General features: G+C 39.5%; 2 protein-coding genes across 2 annotated transcripts in view; both read left to right on the forward strand.

Annotated features, from left to right (window-relative positions):
- The first annotated feature begins 283 nt into the window (after positions 1-283).
- Positions 284-22,164, forward strand: part of LRRC72 (leucine rich repeat containing 72) — an 80,616-nt gene continuing 58,735 nt past the window's right edge. Inside the window, exons 1-3 of the mRNA XM_040260952.1 lie at positions 284-359; positions 2,064-2,107; positions 18,875-18,948. Coding sequence (XP_040116886.1) covers positions 284-359; positions 2,064-2,107; positions 18,875-18,948 — 194 coding nt within the window. The remainder of the gene's footprint in view (positions 360-2,063; positions 2,108-18,874; positions 18,949-22,164) is intronic.
- LOC120878039 (cGMP-specific 3',5'-cyclic phosphodiesterase-like) lies at positions 3,711-21,621 on the forward strand. The gene is made up of 3 exons (XM_040260603.1): positions 3,711-3,717; positions 8,773-8,778; positions 20,410-21,621. The coding sequence occupies exon 3, from the start codon at positions 20,415-20,417 to the stop codon at positions 21,111-21,113; it is 699 nt and encodes a 232-aa protein (XP_040116537.1). The 5' UTR covers positions 3,711-3,717; positions 8,773-8,778; positions 20,410-20,414; the 3' UTR covers positions 21,114-21,621.

Raw genomic sequence — 22,164 nt, forward strand, 5'->3', positions numbered from 1 at the left:
ACCCATACGGTGACAAATAATATTACTCGGTGACTGGTGCAAAAGTAGACGAAGCCAACATGGCAGGAGGGGTTCAAGTCTCTGAGCCTTACCCAGGTGGCTCTTCATTCTGGATGGTGTCTTTACTCATGGTCAGAAAGAAAATGTGGCCTCTCAAATGCAATGACACAAGGTTTGAAGGCAGCAGACTGGCAGATTAAGCCTGGCCACTCACTAAGTCAGGCTAAGAACTGAGTCTCATTCTGATGTTCACCCCCAGCATCAGCCGCCTTCCTAGTACATGATGGAGGTTCCTGGACTTCTCCTGAAGGAAGTTAAACAGAAAGCAGGTCAGGATGTTTTCAGTAGACCATTCATGAGTAAGTGATGGTTAATCTGCAATAGGGCTTCCCAGATGGCACTAGTGGTAAAGAATCTGCTAATGCAGGAGACAAAAGAGATGCTGATTCAATTCCTGGGTCAGGAAGATCCCCTGGAGGAGGGCATGGCAGCCCTCTCCAGTATCCTTGCCTAGAGAATCCCATAGATAGAGAAGCCTGGTGGACTTCTGTGTCTCTTACTCAGCTTTGAGTTTTTCTGTCTAGTAAGAGACCCATAATTTACCTGTCATAGGCTGATAGGCAGGGGTGCCTTTTAACCCTAAAATGGTGAAGGACCCCGGTGAGCACGCCTGGCCCAGGTATGCCTGACATCATCCAGGAGTTGATCTGGGCAGCCGATCTCCCTGCATGCAGTTGAGGCAGGGGAGACCTCAGTTTCTGGCCTGTGGAATCCACCCCATTCCTTGGGTAGCATGGACCTCCTGGGTGTTCCTCTCTCTCTGGTGGCCTGTTTGACCTCCCCTTTCTGTGCTGTGTTGAGTTACCTCCACCCCCTGAGATTCCTCATCTCAATCCAAATTCTGTTCTTTCATAATTGAAATTCACTTCCCAAGTCTGCTCTCCCAGACTGACACTGTGGACAGTTTGCTGGGAATCTTTCCAGTCCTGCTTGGGGCATTTATAGGTTTATACAAACACTCTCTTTGTAATCTGTAGATGGTCCTGACTCAGTTTTTACAGCAAACATTGTGTGATAAACTAAACATCTTTCCTCATCGGTAAATGTGACGCTATTGCATCATTCTTTTACAGCTGTTTAATTTCCACAGGACAGATGATTCAAAAATCCTTTCCCCTCTCCGGTTGTTTCTTAGATTTCTCCTATTAGAGATAATATCACAGTCATGTACTTTGTCCCCAGACAATCATACACTAGGAGCTGTAAGGGCAAGGGAGCTAGGCTTCATGGGGGTGGGTCCTGCCTGTCCCTCTTACACCTGTGTGACTCTGGATCCGTTACTTAAATGTCTGTGCCTCAGTCTTCACATCTGTAAACTGAGCCTGCTGCGGGAATCTTGCAGGTAATACAGCAACATAAAAGGCTTGTTGCTGTCTAAGTTGCCTTCTGGTCACAGGAGTGATGAAATTGTGGTAGGGGACTGATCAGAAGTACCATGACATCAACGCATTAAAAGGGTTCTATTTTTAATTTATTTATGCAAAACAGGGTCAGGTGCTTATTTTTATATTTCCAGTTGATAAATATCACTACGTAGGTTTTACAGTTAAAAATGTCATTTTAAATAGCTATTTTCTGTTTCTGTAACGAGATATTTCTGATAAGATGGAAGAATGGTTATATATGTGTTAACTTATGAAAACCACCTGTATTAACCGTAGGGACTATAGCAACCAACAGTGCGCATGCAGGGTCACAGCTTTCTGTTCTGACAACTCCCATCTTTTTTTCCTCTGAGTGGAAAAAATCTCATAGCTTTTTTTTTTTTAACTTTGTGCACAGCTATTTGTCATATCAACTTGCTTCTTTAAATAGACTGCTATAAAAGTTGCATCTGAGCAAGGTTTTAACTCTTGTTGGAACAGACTGTCACTGGGTAAGCAGTCAGTCTCAGTGGGGTGATGGAGTGCAGGGGTGTCAGAACCCGAGCTGGGTGACAAACTTATTGGTGCATGGAGTGGGCCCATACTGAGGATTCAGAGCCTCTCTAATTTCTGGAGAAGCCTCGCGGAATGGCCAGTGGGTGCAGTGTCAGAGTTCAAGCCAGGTAAGGAGCGTGTCCCTGTGGAAAGAGGCAGCCTGGAGGTGGTGTAGGAGTTCCAGCAGGGGGAGGTGGGCATCCAGCAGACCCGTGTGGACCGTCAGTCTCCAAGCTGAGTGAAGGGAGAGTCCATCTGGAAGGGCAACCTGGGCTTCAAGGTGGACCTTAATTGTCCACAAATGATAACAATACCACCCCCCAGCCAGTGTTTAGGAGGGCATTGTGACACCATTCAGGCCCAGGACACCCACAAGGATGCATTCAGGAAAGGAGAGACTCCTGGAAAGGTTTTCACTCTCAGAAGGTGATGATGAAAAGGAGCCCCTCTTATTCCTCTCAATAGTAGTAATCAAAATGTGAAACCTGGGGCTGCCACTGCTGTCCTGTGACAGAAGGAGGCAACCTGAAAGGAAAGTTGACTTAGAGGAGTATAGCATTTAAAATGAGCAGAGTTCTGGAGCCCTGGTCCTGACTGTATAGAGCACAGAACTGCTCTTCCTTTGGGCTTCTTGCTATGGAGGCAAGGCATTTCTTAACTGTTTGAACAAGTAGAGCCTAGCGTCCAGATGCTATAATAAAAGACACCCTACCTGATAACTATACCTTTCCTCCATAGTTAGCACCTATCGCTGCCAACCAGTCTGCTAGTGGCTCTGTGCGTGACAAATCAGAAGGACCAAGACACTGGGTGATTGAAAGCAAAACCCAAGATCATTTATAGATAAACAATATAAGATCCAGGGCTTAGAAACTGTCCTGGGAAAAAGGCACAGCCAGACTTTATGATTTTCCAGTGGGTCGCTCTCATGTGGAACTCCAGACAACTGCCTCAGGGTCATTCCATCAGTTAAATGAAGCTTCTTAAATGTTCTTCATTAACACAGAGTGTGAGCTTGTTATGTTGCCATGGCTACCTACAGTTTAGGTGTGATCCATATCGAAGTAACAACATGAAGTTAAAAAAATAGCTTATTTGATTAATAATTGTATAGGGAAAAACTATGGCAGGAGGGAACAAAATAGCCATAGGGTGAGAAGTTAAGCTGTGGAAGCTATACTTTTTTTTAGCAAAGAAACTGTCAAGTTTACCAATCCAATAATATTCTTAGTAAATTTTCTTGTCAAAGGACTTCTGACGGGGAATTCCTGAACTTTTAGAGAAAACAGAACCCCCAAATACCAAGGGATCATGTCAAAGAACAGAATAATTTTGATAGCAGAAGTCATTTTCACTGTGGGCCACACCAAGATAAACAGTTATGGGAGTGCACTTGTAATACTTTGAGTCATTAATTTGTAAACGACAGAGATCGGAAATAAGGGATTTTCTTCACCCCAAAGACATCCTACTTACTAAGGCCATAATACAAAATATAACAAAACTCCACAAAAGGAAATTGAAAAGGAATGTATGTAATCATACCAAAGACAGGATGCATGACATTTCCCACCAACTAACACTACAATAGGTAGCTGAATCAACTAGCTATACAATCTGACTTAGAAAATATAGAAAAGATTATTTAAAATAATGTCATATAAAGGGCTTAGTTGACTTCCTTTGTCAAATGGTATTCACACTTTAGTGACAGTATTTAAAAAGTTTGTTAGTAAAGGTAGGAATGCAGTAGAATATTTTTAGACCACCTACATTTAGCATACATTAAATTATACAACACATTCCTTTTAGTAAGTGCTCCTTTTATAACATTCATTCCTGTTACTAATAGAAACTGCAAACAGGATTATGATATTTAATTAATTCACAAAATGCAGCTGTACTTCAAGCTCTTGGCATCTGTCCAATATTTTTAATGCAAATTTTTAGAGAGCGAAAAAAGAGGAATTATTTCAATTTTTTCTTATTAGTTCTTAATTTGTGGGGAGGAATGGGGCAAGGGAGATCAATAGAGGAAAACTCTGGGCAAGTGTTGCAGTAAAAATCAGAGTCAGTGTGGGCAGGATGTAGATCCAAGAAATGCCATGTATGTATATGTGAAAATGCCTTGACGTTATAAGATACACTTTCAGGATAATACTACCACATCAACAAACTGGGCCATATTCTTGATTTAAAGTAGAGAAATCTAATACAAACCAGCTTAAACAGAAAGAAAACTGTATTGACCCACATAACCAAAATACAATGGAAACAGGCATAAAGCTAGCTAGCTGCCATTAGACATGATCTTCTCTTGCTCTGTATGTTAGTTGTTTTTTTTTTTTAAGTGAATAAAAGCTTTTTATTTAATTATTTGTTGGACATTACCGCATGTGGAACTTCCCTGAACCCATGCCCCTTGCACTGGACCACCAGGGAAGTCTCTGTCTGTTAGTTTTATTTTCTTCTACTGTAGATCCACTTTCTATATAGGAAGAAGCATGGCTGATGGTGGTCTCTAGGCTCATACAATAACAGTTTAGTGATAGTGAAAAGATCCTAGAGAAGGATTCTGATTGGCCTAACTAGTGTGATGGGTCAATAATTGTGTCTAGAGTTGTGAGGTCTGGATAAGCTTAAATCCCCACCTTTAGACCAAAAACTATAAGCCAGGGAGGTAAGTCAGACAGACCCTATTCTAACTTAGTGGCTTTTAACCAAACCTGTCATTATAAGAGTAGGGTAGAAAAATGAATTGGAGAAGGCAATGGCACCCCACTCCAGTACTCTTGCCTGGGAAATCTCATGGACGGAGAAGCCTGGTGGGCTGCAGTCCATGGGGTTGCAAAGAGTCAGACACAACAGAGCGACTTCACTTTCACTTTTCACTTTCATGCGTTGGAGAAGGAAATGGCAACCCACTCCAGTGTTCTTGCCTGGAGAATCCCAGGGACGGGGGAGCCTGGTGGGCTGCTGTCTATGGGGTCGCACAGAGTCGGACACGACTGAAGTGACTTAGCAGCAGCAGAAAAATGGATACTGAAAAACAATACATGTAGGATGAATTCTAATTAGCATTAATTAGAGGAGTAGACATAGTAGGAAAAAATCATCAGATTATAATGACAACCTATTGAGTGGAAGAATATACTGCAAGCCACATGTCTGACAAGGATATAATACTCAGAATATGCAAGAAACACAACAGCTGAAAAACCAATCAAGAAGTGGGCAAAAGTCTTGAATACACATTTTTCCAAAGAAGATATACAAACGGCCAACAGGCACGTGAAAATGATACTCAGCGTCATTAGTCATTGCTGTGCTGTGCTGCGCTCACTCACTCACTCAGTCGTGTCTGACACATTGTGACCCCGTGGACTATAGCCCACCACGCTCCTCTGTCCATGGGATTTCCCAGGCAAGAGTGCTGGAGTGGATTGCCATTTCCTACTCCAGGAGATCTTCCTGACCTTGAACCTGAGTCTCTTAGGTCTCTTGCAGTGGCAGTTGGATTCTTTACCATTATGCCACCTGGGAATCCATTAGTCACTAGAGAAAGGCAAATTAAAATCATAATGAGTGCTGGTGAGTAGAAAATTCAAACCCATACATTGCTGATAGAAGTGAGGTGGTGCAGCCACTGTAGAAAACAGTTTGCTGGCTCCTCACAAGTTAGTTTGGACCGTGGGAGAGAACAACCAGAGGCTGTGGGAGGCAGGCTTCGTAGGAATAAGAAGGTGGGGTGCCTTGGTTCCCACACAAGGATGTGATTAGATTGACTAATTCTGCGGGCTGGCAAGGAGCTGAAATATGCTACTTGGGAGTAAGTAGCAATTGTACCTGGTCTGCTTGATAAGGAGGACTGCTTGACCAGCGGACCTTTTCTGTGAGCGCAAAGCAGGGAGGAGGATGTGCACTTAGGTCATTTGAGGGCTTCCTGGTTTCAGGTATTGAGGCAGCAAGTGACACTAATTCCAAGTCTTATACTGCAGAGATTTACCACAAGAAAAGAAATCCTCCTTTCCCCCTTAGTTACAATTATTCCGCTTAACCTGTCTCAGATCATGTACCTACCCTTAATGCCAGGAGTTTAAAGATTATGATTATCAGCCTCACTGGGCCACAGGATTGGGAATGAAGCTGTGCTCCCAAGGAAGAACATCTCTTTTCAAAAGATAGTGATCAAATGACAACGTAATTCCTAATCACTGTGTGCCCTTCCCTCTGCTCCCCACTTCCTTTCTCTCTTGCTTTTTTCTGTTTCTTTTCCCTTTTTTCTTCTCTTTATCTCCTGCTCCTCACCTCCTCTCTGCACCTTCCCTTCCATTCTCTTTATCTCCCCCATTTTTTTTTTACTTCTTTGTTCTGTTCTCTCTCATTTGCTTCTCCTTATCCCTTCATCTGTTTTTAATTGTCCATGCCTGCAACAGCCCCCAACATCTATCACCTATATAGTGCCCCAGTGGTTCAGTGGTAAAGAATCTGCCTGCAATGCAGGAGACACAGGTTCAGTCCCTGGGTCAGCAAGATCCCCTGGAGGAGGTCATGGCAACCCACTCCAGTATTCTTGCCTGGAGAATTCTCATGGACAAGGAGCCTGGTGGGCTACAATCCATAGGATCGCAAAAAATCAGACACTACTGAAGCAACTTAGCACACAGGAATCTAGTGGCCTTCAGCTGGACTCCTGCTTCTTACTGCTTTAGTCAGATCTCTAAGTAAAGGAAGAAGAATTGGGCAAAGCCAAAATTAACTGTTAGTCCACTTTTCCTATCCAAATTTACAAAAACTGGCCAAACTTCATGGAAAGTGTACCCTAATTGGGAAAATCAGTTTTTCCTTTGTTATAATCTAAAATGAATTCATGAAGCAAAGGTCAGTTTCTGAAACTCTAGATGTACTTTCAATGCAAAATCTCTCAATGCCTTTGTACTTTTTATGAAAAAGGTTTTTCTGAACTACTTTCCAATACATAGTATCTCTAATTAAAATAATTATTGATCTTTTGTCTTTGTTTTGTGGGAAAATGTGGTAATGAAAGCATTGCTAGTAAAATACCTAGTAGCTGAATAAAGGCTACAAAGAGTACACAGTCAATATGGTCAATAACACAGTTTGGAATTATTTACAAAGGTAATTGAAACACTTTCACACTCTAAGCAAATAATAGTAGTGGTTTTAATGATCTACTTGAATGCCAGGTAATATCAAAGTAGAACCAACAACAATTAATGTGTTTAAAGCTGTAGATATCCATGAGATTGCTTCCTAACAACCATTTCTTGGAGTGAATCTCATTCACATCCTCTAGTCCCTGGCAGAGCGTGCAGTTTATGGTAGGGACTCTGTCCGTTTCAGTGCCTGACTGGCTGAAGGAATGAATATATTGATAAAGGACATCAGATCATCTGATGTAGCTACCTCATGCAGTGAGAATGCACTTTCAATGGCTTGATTGCCCGGGTGTAGCCTGTGGTAACTCAGGCTTCTTGGAGCTAGTTTGGGAGTCTCTCTGCCACTTTGTAGACAAGAGCAAAAAAGAAACTGTCTCCAAGAATCCCAGATGCCACTGCTAACACTGATCTTCTGCAGAAATTATCCAGGTCAAAAAGGGAAATGACTTTCAAGCTGAGTCCTTATTCTGAAATGTTTAAATTATGGGGGTGTGAAGTAGAAAATTCCAGCAGGTTCAGATGCTTGAGTTAGAAAGAGTCACAAAGAAGCCTGTATGTTAACAGAGGTGAAACCCAGCTCCAACATAACACCTCAAACTTGAGAAAATAATAGTGCTTTCATTGTCCCACTATATTTTTTTAATATATAGCACATTTGAAAAAGTTTTCATGTAAGAAGATGAGAAAATATTTATTGACTTGGTAATAGTATTTATTCTGGCAGATGGTATTTTTTTATGTCGATACTCAATTTAGATTAAGTTGTAGTTTAATAACAACCCTCCAACTAAATCATTGTCTACTATGATAAAATTTAATGATTAAATTTATTTTTACATTTAAACATGTAGTTGCATGCAGATAGCATTCCAAGAATATATCTGTCTTTCCAGACTTAATATTAATTTGAAATTGTCAGGATGGAAATTTTGTCATGTGTTTACAACATAAGGTGACAGAAGCAAGAATTCTTTTGAAAAAGACTGAATTTGATGATTGAAATGTATCTTTCTGGTCTTCTGAGATTTTAAATTGATATTGATATTGGTTTATTTCTTTTGATGTCTTTTGTCATTTAAAAAAAAAGTTTATATATTTTAATTGGCATATAATTGCTTTACAGTGTTATATTAGTTCTGCTGTACAACTATATTGATATTTATATATAATGTGCATGTTATATATAATACATAATAATAGACATGTGTGTGTGCATGCTAGGTCACTTCAGGCATGTCCAACTCTGTGTGACCCCATGGACTGTAGCCCGCCAGGCTCCTCTGTTCATGGGAGTCTCCAGGCAAGAATACTGGAGTGGGTTGCCATGCCCTCCTCCAGGGGATCTTCCCGACCCAGGGATTGAACCGTGTCTCTTGAATCTCCTGCATTGGCAGGAGGCTTCTTTACCACTAGCACCATCTGGGAAACCCCAGTAATATACATACATGTTTATAATGACCTATTGCTGCATGGCAAATTACCTCAAAACTTTTGCAGCTGAAACAGCAAACATTTATTATCTCCATTTCTGAGTGTCTGGAATCTGGGTGTGCCTCCGCTGGGTGACTCTGGCTGAGTTTCTCAGGAGGCTGCCTGGCTGTGACCTTCTCAAGGCTCCAGTCTGGGGGATCTACTGCCAAGCTGGCTCATGTGACCATTGCAGGCTTCAGGTCCTGCTGTGGCTGTTGCCCAGAGACATCAATACCTTGCTGTACGGGCCTCCCTATAGATCAGCTCACAACAGGACGCTGGTTTACCTCAGAGTGGGCCAGAGAAAAAGGGAGAAGGTGCCCCAGACAGAAGTCACAGTCTTTTTGTAACCTGCCCTCAGAAGTGATAGCCTGCCCTTCTGCCATATTCTGTTCATTCAGAGTGAGTCCAAAGTCCAGCCTACACACAAGGGGAGAGGATTAATTACACAAGGATGGGAAAACCAGTAGGATCACTGGGGGCATTGTAGAGTTTGCCTGCTATGTATGTGTGTGTGTGGGGGGGGTGCACATGGGTGTACATTTGTGTGAGTATATATGTACATGCATGCACACACATGTGTTTACATGTGTATGCATACATATGCTAGGTTTCCCAGGTAGTATTAGTGGTAGAGAACCTGCCTGCCAAAGCAGGAAATGTGAGAGACACAGGTTCAGTCCCTGGCTCTGGATGATCCCCTGGGGGAGGCATGGCAACCCACTCCAGTATTCTTTCCTGGAAGATCCCACAGACAGAGAAGCCTGGCAGGCTGCAGTCCATAGGATCACACACAGTCGGACACGACTGAAGTGACTTAGCACATGCACACACACACACACATAAGTATATACACACACACATATATACATGCATACAGAGCCACACATTTATATAGAGAGAGACTTTATGCTTGAAATGCCTGATTGCTACATCATATGTGTGATAAAATGCAACATTCCTTTTTATATTCATCTATTTATTGTTAATTGAAAGATAATTGCTTTGCAATACTGGGTTTCTGCCATACATCAACATGAATCAGTCAAAAGTATACATATGTCCCTTCCCTCTTGAACCTCCCTCCTACCTTCCACCCCATCCCACCACTACAGGTTGTCACAGAGCCTCAGTTTGAGTTCCCTGAGTCATACAGCAAATTACCACTGGCTATCTATTTAACATATGGTCGGACACGACTGAGCGACATCACTTTCACTTTCACTTTCACTAATGTATATGTTTGCATGCTACTCTCTGTTCATCTCACCATCTCCTTCCCTCCCTGCTGCCTTGTCCCTAAATCTGTTCTCTATGGAAATGCAGCATTCTTAATAGCATTAACAAGTCTTCTCTGCCAGCTTAAGATAAACATCTATCAATAACTCATCAAGTCAAAACTGAGCAAAGCAAGAGAAGGGTTAGTAATTTTGATGACATTACACAATGAAGTGCTATAATGAAAATTAATATTTGTGAGTTGTGTGAATTCCACCCAGTACCACCTCTAATTTCAGGCAAGGGGACTTCTGCCCTAGGCTCCTTGGTTTAGAGGACACTGCTCAGATCTTCTACTGGACTCATGCCCCACCACTCTCATGCACTCCACCGTGGGACAAGTGGATGAACCCACCTGGAGTTCTTGCCCCCTCTACAACCCTAATGGACATGTGATGCCCTAGGTGTAAAGGATAGTGAAAAGGTAGCTATAGGAGGGGATGGGCAGAACTTAGATAAGTTCTTGGGAGAAGATGTGAAGTCACGCTGAAACAAATTCAGGTTTGGAACTGAAAATTATATCATTTGATTAAGCTGGGATTCAGTCTGGAGGTTTCTAGCTTTTCCAGACAATATAGTATGTTTCCAAACTTGAATCACTTCTTATTCCTATACAGGAAGGAATTTTGAGGGTTGTATGTGAATTCTGAGAGAAAATAGGTATATATAGATGAAGTGGAAATGGCTGGATCACTTAGAACATCAAATGATAGCATTCTGGGCATGGGCCTTGGATGTCAGTGAAGGGGTGCTTTTGGAGATAGATTCAGAAATGACGTTTATTCAAAGTCTGGAGGCAATAGGCATTAGCCTGGGAGAAGAGAGCAAAGAAGACAGCTTTGAAGTTCCCAGGGGGTTCTGTGGTAAAGAATGGCATCATATATCATAAAAAGGTATACATATAAGAATGTGATTTGATAGTAAATGGTATATTACTTATTCTAGGGTCATTGAATACAGTAGGAATGGGTGGTAATTATTCAAGACAAATTAGGAAGATAATTTTTTAAAAAATTATGTAGCTTTCATGATGGCCATTACATGCATAATTTTTTTCGTACACACCTTTTACTAGCAAATTACTCTTGAAAAACAATTACATGTCAACATCTCAATGAGAACCTTTTATTCTGTGAACAATACATTCTACCTGTCTGGGAGAGTGTAATTAAATAGTGGATTTTTTGAAGTAAACCTTCAGCTTTTATTTTACTTTTATTTTTTTTATTTTACTTATTATTTTACTGTTGAAGAAACTGAGGCTCAGAGCCATTAAGTGACTAGAAGGTGGCCAACAGATAGTTAATTTCAGAACTGAGACTAAACGCCACATGCCCTGACTTGGAACACAAGGCTTTTTTTTCTTATCCAAATCCACATACATGATATGATAGAGCTTTCAAACTGGGATATGCATAGCCCTGCAGGCAATGGCAACATGCCAGGGAGGCAAAGCCACAGGATAAACACAGGGTGTCTTGCTTCAGTGTAAATATTACTCAAAGATTTGAGGGGAGTTAGGGGAAACCACTTTATTTTTATATTAAAACAAAATTGATTATAAAGGAGAATGTACATTTTACATGAATTTTTAAAATTTCAGGCTGGATTCCTCAGGCTATAATCCCATCAAATGGAGGTAAAAGTTCTCTCTGTTCACTTGGCTAGGGGTACCTCTTCTGTAGATCACCAGTGTGTGAAGACATCTAGGAAGAACCTTTTATCCAAGAAGTGCCTTCACTAATCCCCATCTTTCACATTTCATTTTAAACTTGCATTATTTTAGTCCTTGCAACCAGTTAAATGGTAAAATTTTCTTGAAGAGGGAACATATAAAGACCTCTTAATAGATGAGTCTTTGAGTTCCTTTCCTAAGAACAGAGCTGTCTGTTTAAAATTTATTTCCTTCTCTGAATTAGTGTAAAGTGAAGAGATTTCAGAATAAAATATTTAAATGTGATTTTAGTAGAAATTAACTGGTTAGTAGTTTACTTCTATAAGATGCTCTCTAATAGTAAATAGCCTATGGTTGTAAACCTCACATTTGTGTAATGTACAAAACTGACCAAGGAATATGCATTTCCATTTTTCTATGTAGCATATTAATAAATGATATCTGGAAAGTTGTAATACATATTAACAACAGATGGGAGACAAGATGCTAGTAAATTATTTTATACCTTTTCTCAGTGGACCATTCCTCTCATCTGATTTTTATTCCTGGGTTAAAAACTATTTAAACAATGGTTCTTAGATGGTTACTTTCCCCATGGTACCTAGAAGAACTTTTATCCACCCACCCCAACAGGCTCAGGTACTTATAAAAGTATTTATACTCAAATATTTACAAAAAGTTCTAGAAATAATGTGTTTTGACTTCTTCACTGAGATCTTTTTTTTAATGCTCTAGTCCAATATCAGCACTTTTTAATGCAAGTAGCTTGATCCATTTCAAAAAATTACACTTAATTCCTAGATTTCAAGTTCAAATTTGGTGCCAAGAAACCAACCTATTCAATTGAATCAATTTTTATTTTTATTAAATGCAATGTATTAGGTCCTGGCCAGAAGAAAAAAAAAAAAAAAAAAACAAAACTCTCCAGCCTCCAAAGTTTCCCAAGCTAGAGGAGAACCAAATTCATATAAATAAAATCATAAAGTCTTCAAGATTAGATGAGACTGGCCAGATAGTGGCTCAGCTTAACAAAATAAATCCTAATGCAATATTTCTTTTCAGAAAATAAAAATTAATGCAAAACATACATGATGAACAAAAATGTCAACATTTAAAATAAAGACAGTCTCACTAGTATTGATTCCGCCCTCCCGCTCGGCCCCCACGCCCCCTCCCCCGTTTTTTGCGTTAAGCTCCAGGAGGACTCCACCAGGTACCGCTTCATTCCTACCCTCCACAGGTGGCTGGTGGTTTCCACACACATCTACTTTTCAAAAACCTAAATTTTCAGATCTCAATAGAGTTATTATTGCTGGGTGACTTCAGTGGGGCCCTCTGATACACTCGTGGCCTCTGGTCTCCACCCGATCGCCATCCCTCCTACATCCGCGGTATGCAGCACCCCGCGCAGGAGAAACGCTGGAGACCTGAGGAACGACGCAGTGGCTGTTGCAGGGCCGCAAGCGCAAACGTCACAGAAGTCCGGATTTGGCTTCACATCTTCCCTACTTCGGATTGGCTTTTAGTCCACAGGGTGGTGGTAACTCTTGGTAACCGCCAGAACAGTCAGCCGCAGGCCAGGCTGGGTCGATCACAGGTGCTGCTGAGTGCCCGGGTGTCCTGATGGCCAGGGACCCCAGTCATCTGCCGCGTGCCTGCCGACACCCAGCAATCCCAGTGAGGGCCAGAGAAGCTGCCCTGGAAATCAGCCGTACGGTGAGCATCTCCCTCTTCCCCAGACCATGGAGCGTTTCGGGGGATCCTGACAGATGCTCCAGTCCGCTAAAGGCCACCCCGGGGTCCAGGGCGAAGGGATAACGCCATCCCAGTCCCCAGCCAAACCTTCCACTGGGGATAGAAGCCTGTAATCTCCTGACTGGGGTTTGGGGACTGCCCCGATCCACACTAATTTACACTGACCCTTGCCCATTTAATATCTCGTGCGTATATAATTATGGCAGTGTATAGAGAAAAACAGGACCTCCCAGGTAGCGCTAGTAATAAAGAACCCTCCTGCCAATTCAGGAAAGGTGAGAGACACGGTTCGATCCCTGAGTCAGGAAGATCCCCTGGAGAAGGGAATGGCAACCCACTCGAGCATATTGTTGCCTAGAGAATCTCATGGACAGAGGAGCCTGGTGGGCTACAGTCTATAGAATGGAGGAAGAGTCAGACAGGACTGAAGCACCTGAGCATGCCTGCTGGCACACAGAGATTAATAACACCATAAATTTGAAATCTTGACCTTCCAACAGATATATATATATATATATATATATATATGTATGTATGTATGTATGTATATATATATATGTATGTATGTGTATATATATATATATATACATATATACATGTAGAGCCCTGAAATGTTGTTTCCCTAAAGTGCAGATTGACACACTGGGGAGAAAAGTTCTTCGAGGGAAAATACAAGCAGAGTTGATATCTACAGTTTAGATAATGACTAAAAAATCCTTGAGTGGGAAATGAAAAAGAGTCACAATTGTGTGGTGCCATTTAGGACCTAACAAGGTGTTCTCGAGTTCTCACACTTGTCTAGAAAGGCTTGAAGCTATGATAATTAATCAAGGCTGAACGTTCTGTAATAAATTGGAAACTTCACACTAAATCCTAACTAACTCGTGGCACATGTGTATTGCATGAAGGTATAGGAATGTATCATTATAGTAGATAAATCATCAAAGTGAGGATATTTTCTTCTATAGATCTTAATAAAGTCTTCATTCTTCTAGGATGTAGTAGTCCCACAATTTTCAAACATTTTATTCTATTTTATCTAGATCCCAAGGTATCTGCAGTGGAAGTAGCTGCTTTTTTCTTCTCTGTGCTAAAATGATCTACATCTAAGTTTTGTGTTGGGTTGTTTTTATTTTCCTGTTTCATCAGTCAGTTAACTTGAAAGCTAACATTTCCCCCTTATCAGATTCCTGAAATTGCTCTGCAAATTGGATACCTTTTCTGTGTGATATTCTCTACCATGCTACACAATTTTGCAGATTCAAATTCTACCTTCTTGAAACCCGCCCTCCCTGCTCCCATTGTCTTTGCTTCTCTTCATAACTTTATAACAACCCCTCATGTATCTTCTTATGCAGCTTGGCTCTCTCCTCCTCCTTCCAAATGTAGACGCTTCAGGATGATCTTCCCTGGGTCCCACTCTCTTCTCTGTGCTGGCTGACGACCAGGCTGGACATACCTATCTTGACACTATGGTGAGATTCGCTCTCCCACTTGCAACTTTCTGGTGGTTGCCTTGACCTCTTCCACCAGTGCTTCAGTTTCACCCTTTCTCAACTGCATGCATCTTCCCTCCCAGTCACCTTTCTCATCATCATGTCATCACATCATTATCATCACCGGTGGCTTCCCCTTGCCCTTATTCTCTGCCTCCAGTTACTTGCCAGTTCTCATCAATTCTCTCTGTATCTCACATGTCATACCTGTTCACTGCTTATTCTCACTTGCTTCTGTCCCTGGGGCACGCTTATCAGATCTTGACTTGATTTTCCAGCGGCAACCTTGCTTCCTGTCTGCAATTCTATCTGCACCCTAGGCCATGAGATATGGTATGCTTTGTCACATCTTTTCTCCTGGTTAAAAATCCTATAATACTTCTCTGCAAACTTCCTAGAGTTGAGTCCACTGATGAATTACCCAGTTGTTATTAAGTCCATTCTTTTATAGCCCAACAAAGCAAGGGAACCAAAAGAGAAGGAGGAAAAATGATTTTAAAATAACTTGATATTGGATATTACTTAAAAGTATTGATATAGTTGTCATGTGAAAAATCAGAACTTTATTGGACTTCCTTATACTGATTTCACCATGCTGTTAGTATATGTATTTATTGTATATATATTTAATTTATATATATACAAAATTAAATTTTAGATTACATAAAATACGTGATTTTAAGTTAGAGTTCTTGACCCATTAAAGTTTTCTTTGAGCAGTAGATACATACTTCTGAGCCTAAATTTCAAAGTGAGCACAAGTATATGACCCCAATTCACCTTTTAAAATGAATCCCTCACAGTTGCTTGCTGTATTCCTTTTCCCTGCCACCAAAGACTGTACAGCCCTACTGCCTTGTACATTCTTCCCCTGCTTTTCCTCCTCTGTGTACTTACTTCCCTGTGACTAAAACACTCATCCATCAAAATCTTTGTCTAAATTCTCATTGTTCAGACTGAGCCCAGCTGTCAGTCTTGCCCTAAAATCCTCTCAAAGTTCCCAAGGTTGACAGTACTTTCTTATTCCTCTGAATTCACTAGAGTGGTATTTTTCTTTTCGCATAGTAGTTAACATTTGCAACCTTCTTTTGCAACATTGTGTATCCTTCCTTCTCTTATTCAAAGTTCACTTATAGGGAACAGACATCTTACCTGATTCACAGCTGCATTTACTAGCTAGCCATAGACTAAAATGGTCGGCCTGAACCACAGTAGTTTGTGGTTCAATAAATAGCTGAATGATTTGTTTGGACAAACTTTGGTAGAAATATTCATGTAAAAGTATGCTGTTGTGTGCAGCTATTGTAAAAAATAGTACGGCAATTCCTCAAAAAATTAAACATACAATTATCATGTTATCCAGCAATTCTACTTCTGAGTATTAATATATACTAAAATGAAGTGTAAACAGGGTTTCAGATATCTGTACACCCATATTCATAGCACCATTATTCACAAAAGCCAAAACGTGGAAGCAACCCAAGTGTCCACTGATAGCTAAATGGAAAACCCAAATGTGGTATACACATACAATGGAATATTATTCAGCCTTAAAAGGAAGGAAATCTTGACATACACTACAACTAGATGATTCTTGAAGACATTATGCTAAGTAAAATAAGCCAGTCACAAAAAGACAAATGCTGCATGCTTCCATTTATATAAGGTACTTAGAGTCGTCGAATTTATGGAGACCGAAAGTAGAAGGGTGAGTGTCAGGAACAGGGGAGAGAGGGAAAGAAATGAAGAGGTAGTGTATAGTGGATACAGAAGTTCATTTGAGATAGATGAAAAACTTCTGAAAATGAATGGTAGTGATGGCTGCACAGCAATGTGAACGCACTTAATACCACAAAAATGTACAGTTAAAATAGTAAATTCAACATTATGTATATATTACCACAATTTAAAAAAACAGTTCAGGGAAAGAATTCTTGTGTCTCTTTAGATGAAAGGAATATGCTGCTAGTGAAGTTGTTTGTTGATTGGGAACTGGAACTGTTCCACCACAGATTCACTGAAACTTGAAACTTCTTGGCGCATTTTCGAGTTCTTTGGCATTTTGACACTTTCTTGTTACCAGTTTCATATGAAGGTTTTGCTTGGAAGGAAGTAAGCCATGATAAAGAGCTGTGTAAATGAATAATTAATTAAATCAGTGATTTACATATTGTGAGTTTCAATTTCCCTTTTTCATCTTTTTATTTTGAAAATTTAAGTCCTGAAATATTCATTCCATGGGTAAAATGTTCAGAATGTATATTAATTTCTGATTACTAAATCAGTATCATAAAATATTCAAACATTATTGAAAAATGAATTTCCTAAAAAGTGACAGTCCCTTATAATCTCAAGTTATAACTTGTTAATGGTTTGGAGTGTGTGCATTTTGTGTGCATATCAGTGTCGTTAGTAACAAAAATATTGTTACATATATAAATAGTATACTGCCAATGGCATTTTTACTTAAAAATATATTTTGGATATATTTTTTAGGTCTAGATATCCATCTCTGTCTGTTTTTAAGCTACTGCATATGTCCTACTGTGATGTTCCATCTTACTATAACCCCTATTCCAATTAATTGGGCATATTTCACAACTACAGACAATGTATGTATGAGATGAGCAATGATATTCACATTTTGCTTGTGTGTGTATGTACTGATGTATTTCTGAGTGTTAGATGTGAAACTGTGGGATTAAGTTAGAAGCCAGGTTGCAATTTTAATAGGTAGCTGCAAAATTTTAATTATACTTTGACTAAGCCTTAACATTCGAAACACTTTGGCAAAACTGAGATTGACTGTGTATAGTACAAACTGATGGTTTCGATGTTTAAATTAAAATACCCAGATGTGGATGTCTAATGAGTTTTTCCAAACTCCAAATTCAGCTCATTTATCATGGTCACAAAATACCCTAATGGAAATGCCTACACCTGAACCAATAAATTCTCCAAGCCCCAAGATCCAACTTGTGTAACAGGGTCACAAAGAAAGTTTGGGGTATAAATTAGCAGCTGTTCTCCATCCCTGGGGTATCTGTCTTCCTCACCTCTAGATACTTGTTCATCCCATTAAATCTAACTTTTTAATGTCCCCTACTGAGTAACAAAACCAATGTCAAAAATCCATAAATCACTTACTGACATTATAACCTCACCACCCACAACAAATTCAGGTTGAAATTTCTGAAATTTGGTGATTGCTTTGACCCTGATAATTACAGTGTTTGTCAGATTCCAGAAGTGCAATGATTATACTTTCCACTTCTGCTGTGTCTTGTTAGCTTTACTCCTTCACTGACAAATTATAGACGGTCTTTAATTTTTCCATATCATCTTAGGCTATATGGCCTATAAATGTTATTTTGTAACTTAGTAAAGGACCTTAAGAAGAAAAAGCAAAGCAGTTAAATAGCTGTTGTTGGATATGTATTTTCAAATAAAAAAACCTATGGGAATAAAAATTGCTTCTTCTCCACCAAAAATTCCCATGGTCCAAATATATTAGTAACTCTTGAAACATGAAGACACTATTTCTTTGCAGAGGAAAAAAAAATAACATTCATACACTCATTCATTCATTTGTCTGAAATTTATTTGAGAAGTTATAGGGTACATTATACTCTTCTCCCTCCATCTCCAACCTTGACACTGTCTTCTTTAAAAATGGAAAACCTACCAAATATCAGTCCTTCATGCTTAAAGGAATATTTATAGATATTTAAAGACCAAATTACTCTTCCTCATGGAGAATAAAAGGCTTGTTTTTGGTATATAAGTACACATGAACATTTTTTTTCTCTGGATTAAAATTTATTTACACATCTGTGCCCAGGATCAAGGATAATGAAATTCAACCACAAAAATGATTAAGTAATGTTGAATTGTAGTGTTGGAATTTATCAGTTTAGAGTAGTTGCCTCCATATTCACCTTTCTTTTGATCTTTTTGTAGACATTATTGTTATTGACTGCAAATGTCTCAGTATTTTTGCTCAGTGGAATGTGGCTTGACAGATTAATTATATGTTATCAGGCAATTGAAGAGCAGCTAAAGATATGTGGCCACAAGAGGGATGCTGATGTCTTTGAGCTGTTTCTTTCTCAAAAGTAAGTGTACTTTATGTAAGAAAGAGAAGAGCATCATGTTATGTTTCATAGATTCAAAAGTTCTCTTCCATTGGTTTCCCCTTGTGTAGACTGGCAAGTAGCCCATGCTTGTTGGCATTCACAGTCTCTATTGGAGAGGCAGGATTCTGAAATGGATAAAAACAAAGATTATGGAGTCAGGCTGAGTTTGAATCCCAGTTCTGTCTCTTCCAACTGGATGATCCTGGGCATGTCATAAACCTATTAGGGTTGTCAGTTTAGCCAATATAAATATAGAATACCAGTTACATGTGAATTTCAGAGAAACAAATGAATATAAGTTTTTTAGCATAAATATGTCCCACATCACATTGGGACATTTGTTGTTTCTCTGAAATGCACATGTAACTGTGGATCCTGTATTTTATCTGGCAAGCCTATTGCCTACATATAACAGTACTGTCTGCTTCACAGGGTCATTGTGAAGATTAAGTGAATTAGTTGAGAGTAGGGAAGGGGCTGGTACACAGTAAACAATCAGCATTAGTGCAGTTAATATTACTACTGTGATTAAAGGATATCGACTCATTATACCACTATACTAAAATAATAGCCCCTATTATACTATAACCACTAGCCAATAACCTTCATACTATCTTTACTGGTAAGTAGGAAAACTTCTGCCTTATGTTACAATTTCCTTTCATTCCACTCTGACTTCTCAACATGGCAGTCAGCAAAGTGAGTCCTTCTTCTTCAGAGTAAGTCACAGTGCCTGAGGTAGAGCCCAGGTGGAAGACAGAGTATGTATTCAATTGGAGGCTGGCAGCATAGGTTTTACTAGTGCACCAGTGATGCCTATGTAGAAAAGAGGCTTAGCATATTTCTACTTGTACTTAATATTCAGAACTTAGCTACTTTTTAAAGAAAACATCCTACTTTATCAATGAAGTTAATCACTTTTTCTCTGGTCATTTGAGGAAATCCTTTATTAATAAACATATTTCTTTTGTTAAATATTAATATGTTTTAGTTCATTAGTGCCATGAATAATAGTTATCTTTGTAATGACCCTGAATCTCTTGGTGGTAAGAGAATAAATAGCTAGCAAATTTAAGATTTTAAAAAAGAAACTTTTTAGAATGGAGCAAGTATGATAGGCAATTCTGACAAACTTAAAGTCATACTTTGATCTTCTCTATAGACCAGTTTGTTTTACAATAACAATAAGTATTTTTTTGTCTTCAAAAGATTGTATCTCTAAGCCTTTCATGATTTTAACCACTCTACACTAATGATCATTAGGATAAGTAGATAACAATAAGAAAAGCTTTAAAACACTAGCAAAATGGAAATACTGATTTTCTGACAGTGGATAATTAGTGGTCTTCTCAATTCAAGGATAATACATTTTGTATCTTAAGAATACTGTTGGAGACCGAGAAGCAGCCCAAAGGCAGCACCATGCCGGAACCGTCCCAGAAGAAATGGTCAATGCATGGTTTGCTGAGAGAGTTCACACCATCCCTGTGTGCAAGGAAGGAATCAAAGGACACACGGAATCCTGCTCTTGCCCCTTGCAGCCAAGTCCCCGTGCAGAGAGCAGTGTCCCTGGAACACCAACCAGGAAGATCTCTGCCTCCGAATTCGATCGGCCACTTAGACCCATCGTTATCAAGGATTCTGAGGGAACTGTGAGCTTCCTCTCTGACTCAGACGAGAAGGAACAGATGCCTCTAACCTCCCCACGATTTGATAATGATGAAGGGGACCAGTGCTCGAGACTCTTGGAATTAGTGAAAGATATTTCTAGTCACTTGGATGTCACAGCCTTATGTCACAAAATTTTCTTGCACATCCATGGACTCATCTCCGCCGACCGCTACTCCTTATTCCTCGTCTGTGAGGACAGCTCCAACGACAAGTTTCTTATCAGCCGCCTCTTTGATGTTGCAGAAGGTTCAACACTGGAAGAGGCTTCAAATAACTGCATCCGCTTAGAGTGGAACAAAGGCATCGTGGGACACGTGGCCGCTCTTGGCGAGCCCTTGAACATCAAAGACGCCTATGAGGATCCTCGATTCAATGCAGAAGTTGACCAAATTACAGGCTACAGGACACAAAGTATTCTTTGTATGCCAATTAAGAATCATAGGGAAGAGGTAAGCCAGTTTTCCATTTTATGAAAGGTCATTTGGAAGCATTTTTCTTTTTGAAAATTTTTTTTTTTTACTTTTCATACTTCTGAAATAATGCTTTAGTGCAGTTAACTGGAAAGTGCTTAAATGTTCTGCTTGATGTGTTTTATTTAGACTTCAGTAATAGAATTGTATCCTGATTATTTACTTTTACCTAGAAATACATTTTAGACATATAATTTTTTTACCTCCTAAGATATATAATTGTGGTTGTGATTATAATCAATTTATTTCATATTATATTTTGAACACTTGAATAATGTTTGTTTCATAAATGGTTATCCAATCTCAGTGGTCATCAACTGATTTTATTTTTTACTCAAAATGAGGTTTTGAAAAAAATGGATATTGTAGCTAACTCCAGGCAAAATTTATTGTGAAATTATAACAAGCAAATGAAAATAGGTTTGTTTATATTTCACCTAATTAGAAGGTTTGGATTCTGTAAATACTGAATTCTCTCTTCATTTTACATTTATTTGAGAAAAATAGTTAATAAATGATCATTTAAACTGAAAAAAAAAAGAATACTGTTATCATTTAATACATCTAGCTACAAAAAATGTTTCACAGTCCAGATGACAATAAACTGGGTAAACTAGGTTATTTGCCTGAGTCTTTGTTGCCCTTGGAAAACGGAAAGGATCATATCAATGTTTCCTTGGGAAATCATGGAGAACATATACTGTAACAACAGAGTTGATGTATCATTGTCAGCATGAGTCATTGTCATCATTAGTAGTAGAGTTTCTTCTTTTTTTTTTAACTTTTTTTACTTTAAAATATTGTATTGGTTTTGCTATACATCAACATGAATCTGCCACGGGTATACATGTGTTCCCCATTCTGGACCCCTCCTCCCTACTCCCTCCCCATACCATCCCTCTGGGTCATCCCAGTGCCCCAGCCCCAAGCATCCTGTATCATGCATTGAACCTGGACTGGCGATTGGTTTCACATATGATATTATACATGTTTCAATGTCATTCTCCCAAATCATCCCACCCTCGCCCTCTCTCACAGAGTTCAAAAGACTGTT

Source organism: Oryx dammah, unplaced genomic scaffold (assembly GCF_014754425.2).
Source record: "Oryx dammah isolate SB20612 unplaced genomic scaffold, SCBI_Odam_1.1 HiC_scaffold_18, whole genome shotgun sequence".
NCBI classification, from domain to species: domain Eukaryota; kingdom Metazoa; phylum Chordata; class Mammalia; order Artiodactyla; family Bovidae; genus Oryx; species Oryx dammah.

Bases quoted from the DNA above. Each gene is read 5' to 3' on its own strand.
- LOC120878039 (XM_040260603.1), top strand. From the start codon at position 20,415: ATGGTCAATGCATGGTTTGCTGAGAGAGTTCACACCATCCCTGTGTGC.